This window comes from Bison bison, unplaced genomic scaffold (assembly GCF_000754665.1).
Source record: "Bison bison bison isolate TAMUID 2011002044 unplaced genomic scaffold, Bison_UMD1.0 scf7180017863020, whole genome shotgun sequence".
Classification (NCBI taxonomy): domain Eukaryota; kingdom Metazoa; phylum Chordata; class Mammalia; order Artiodactyla; family Bovidae; genus Bison; species Bison bison.
Window position 1 is genome coordinate 18,583 of NW_011493592.1, and position 2,142 is coordinate 20,724.

Sequence of the window (2,142 nt, forward strand, 5' to 3'; positions counted from 1 at the left end):
TAAAGTGGAATAGTAATCCCTGTCCTGCAGTATTTTTATGAAGATGAGATTATTTAAATATATAATAGTTAGATACAAAGTTAGGTACCTAAGAATATTAGTTTTACCCACTCTATGCAAATGAATTTTGATACCAGAAGGACAGAAACTGGGTAGGAAATTTCACTATCAAGCATTAGTTTGCTTTCTGGAATCACAAATCCTGAAATAGAAACAGAGGAAATAGTAATAGGTGTTTCTACAGAAGGCCTTCTTCTGTGTGTTTAAAACCCCCTATGCAACAACTTCTGAAACCCCTGCTTTAACTCTTTGGTTTGAAACCCATATACAATAGGGTTCAAGGCAGGGGGTATGAGGTGATGAAGGATATTGAGCAGGATCAGGATGTCCATGGGGACCCTCTTTCTGGCCACATTTGTCAACACCACAACCAGAAGGATGGTGCTGAAGAAGAGAATGAGGATGAAGTGGGAGCCACACGTGCTCAGAGCCTTGACAGCAGCCCCCTCGGTCTTGAGCTTGAACACAGCTCTTAAGATAAAGATATAGGAGATGAAGATGAGGATGAAATCTGAGCCTAGTAAAGTCCAACCAGCCACAGACTGATAGATTCTGTTCACGGTGATATTGTCACAGGAGAGTCTGGACACAGACAGGTTGGCACAGATGCAGTTCTCAATGACATTTTTCCCACAATAGCGGAGCCGGGCAGAGAGAATAGGAACAGGTGAAAGCAGCAAAGCATTCCGAGCTATGATGAAAGCACTAGCCTTGGCCACAAATTGGTCAGAGATGATGGATGGGTATCGTAGTGGGTGGCAGATGGCCACATAGCGGTCATAGGCCATGACCATGAATGTGCAGGACTCCATGGGGAGGAAACTGTTCATGATGAACATCTGGAGGAAGCAGGCAGAGAAGCTGATGGACCTGAGGTCAAACCAGAAGATGGCCAGGACCTTGGGGATGACAGTGAGGCAGAGCACCATGTCCAGCAGGGACAGGAGGCTGAGCAGGTAGTACATGGGCTCATGCAAAGAGGCCTCCAGCCGGATGGTGATCAGGAGGGTGGTGTTGGCCCCCATGGCCAGGAGGAAGAGGAAGCTGAAGGGTAAGGCCAGCCAGTGCTGCCAACTCTGGTAGTTAGGGAAGCAGATGAGGAGGAATTTGGAGGCTGGAGCAGAGGAGTAGTTACTGGGTGATGTCATGAGGTAAATCCTAAACTGAGGAGATTTTATTTGGGTTTATGTATGGTAAGGCACAGGAATTAGGTCAATAAAAAACAAAACTCCCAAAATATTCTCTAGCACTTACTCATCCAGAAAACTGATGAGATATAGAAGAACAATCCCAAATAAAGGCAAAGTTTTCTAAAGCTACATATTAATGGTGGGAGAGCCTGGCAAATTATTGCTAAAGTTAAATGGAAAAGCAATAAGACAAATAAGCCACAAAATTTAAAAGAAAATAAGAAGAATCACTGCATTAAAACATACTGTAAAGCTATAAAAAATTTTCCAAGGGACAGTGACCAAAGCAAATTGGCTAATTATGGATCCCATAGGCCAGAAATGCTCACTAGTTTACAGATTAATCTATAATTTATAAAGATGTCAGAAAATCACATTTAACTATAGGTCTTTTCGGTGAGTATTGCTGACATAATTTATTAGATAGTAGTTTAAAAAATTAGTTTTTCCTCACTTTTTAGTCACACACCAAAGTAAATTGGAGATGGAAAAATTTATACTCTCAATTCTATGATCATGAGTACTCAGCCACTTCAGTACTGTCTGACTCTTTGCAACCCTATGGACTGTAGCCCACCAGTCTCCTCAGTCTAAGGGATTCTCCAGGCAAGAATACTGGAGTGGGTTGCCATTCCCTTCTCCAGGGGATCTTCCTGACCCAGGGATCAAACCCATGTCTCATGTCTCCTGCACTGGCAGGCAGATTCTTTACCATTAGCACCATCTGGGAAGCATCCCCCAGTCTGTAACATACCCTTTACAAATCTTAGTCTCTGATTCATCCACTTCTCTGTCCTCATTCCTTCCTTACATCATAGAGAACTATTTTAATTAAGTTCATCCTTCTGCTACCTGGATTTCACTGAGAAGAGTGTACTTAGTGTAAAGGGTA

The 2,142-nt window shown here is 42.7% G+C and overlaps 1 protein-coding gene across 1 annotated transcript; it reads right to left on the reverse strand.

Moving 5' to 3' along the window:
* Positions 1–263: 263 nt before the first annotated feature.
* On the reverse strand, positions 264–1,208 carry LOC104983638 (olfactory receptor 56A1). Its single transcript, XM_010833171.1, has one exon. The coding sequence runs from the start codon at positions 1,206–1,208 to the stop codon at positions 264–266; it is 945 nt and encodes a 314-aa protein (XP_010831473.1).
* Positions 1,209–2,142: the final 934 nt, after the last annotated feature.

Excerpts from the sequence above, each read along its gene's own strand:
- LOC104983638 (XM_010833171.1), bottom strand. The coding sequence starts at position 1,208 with ATGACATCACCCAGTAACTACTCCTCTGCTCCAGCCTCCAAATTCCTC.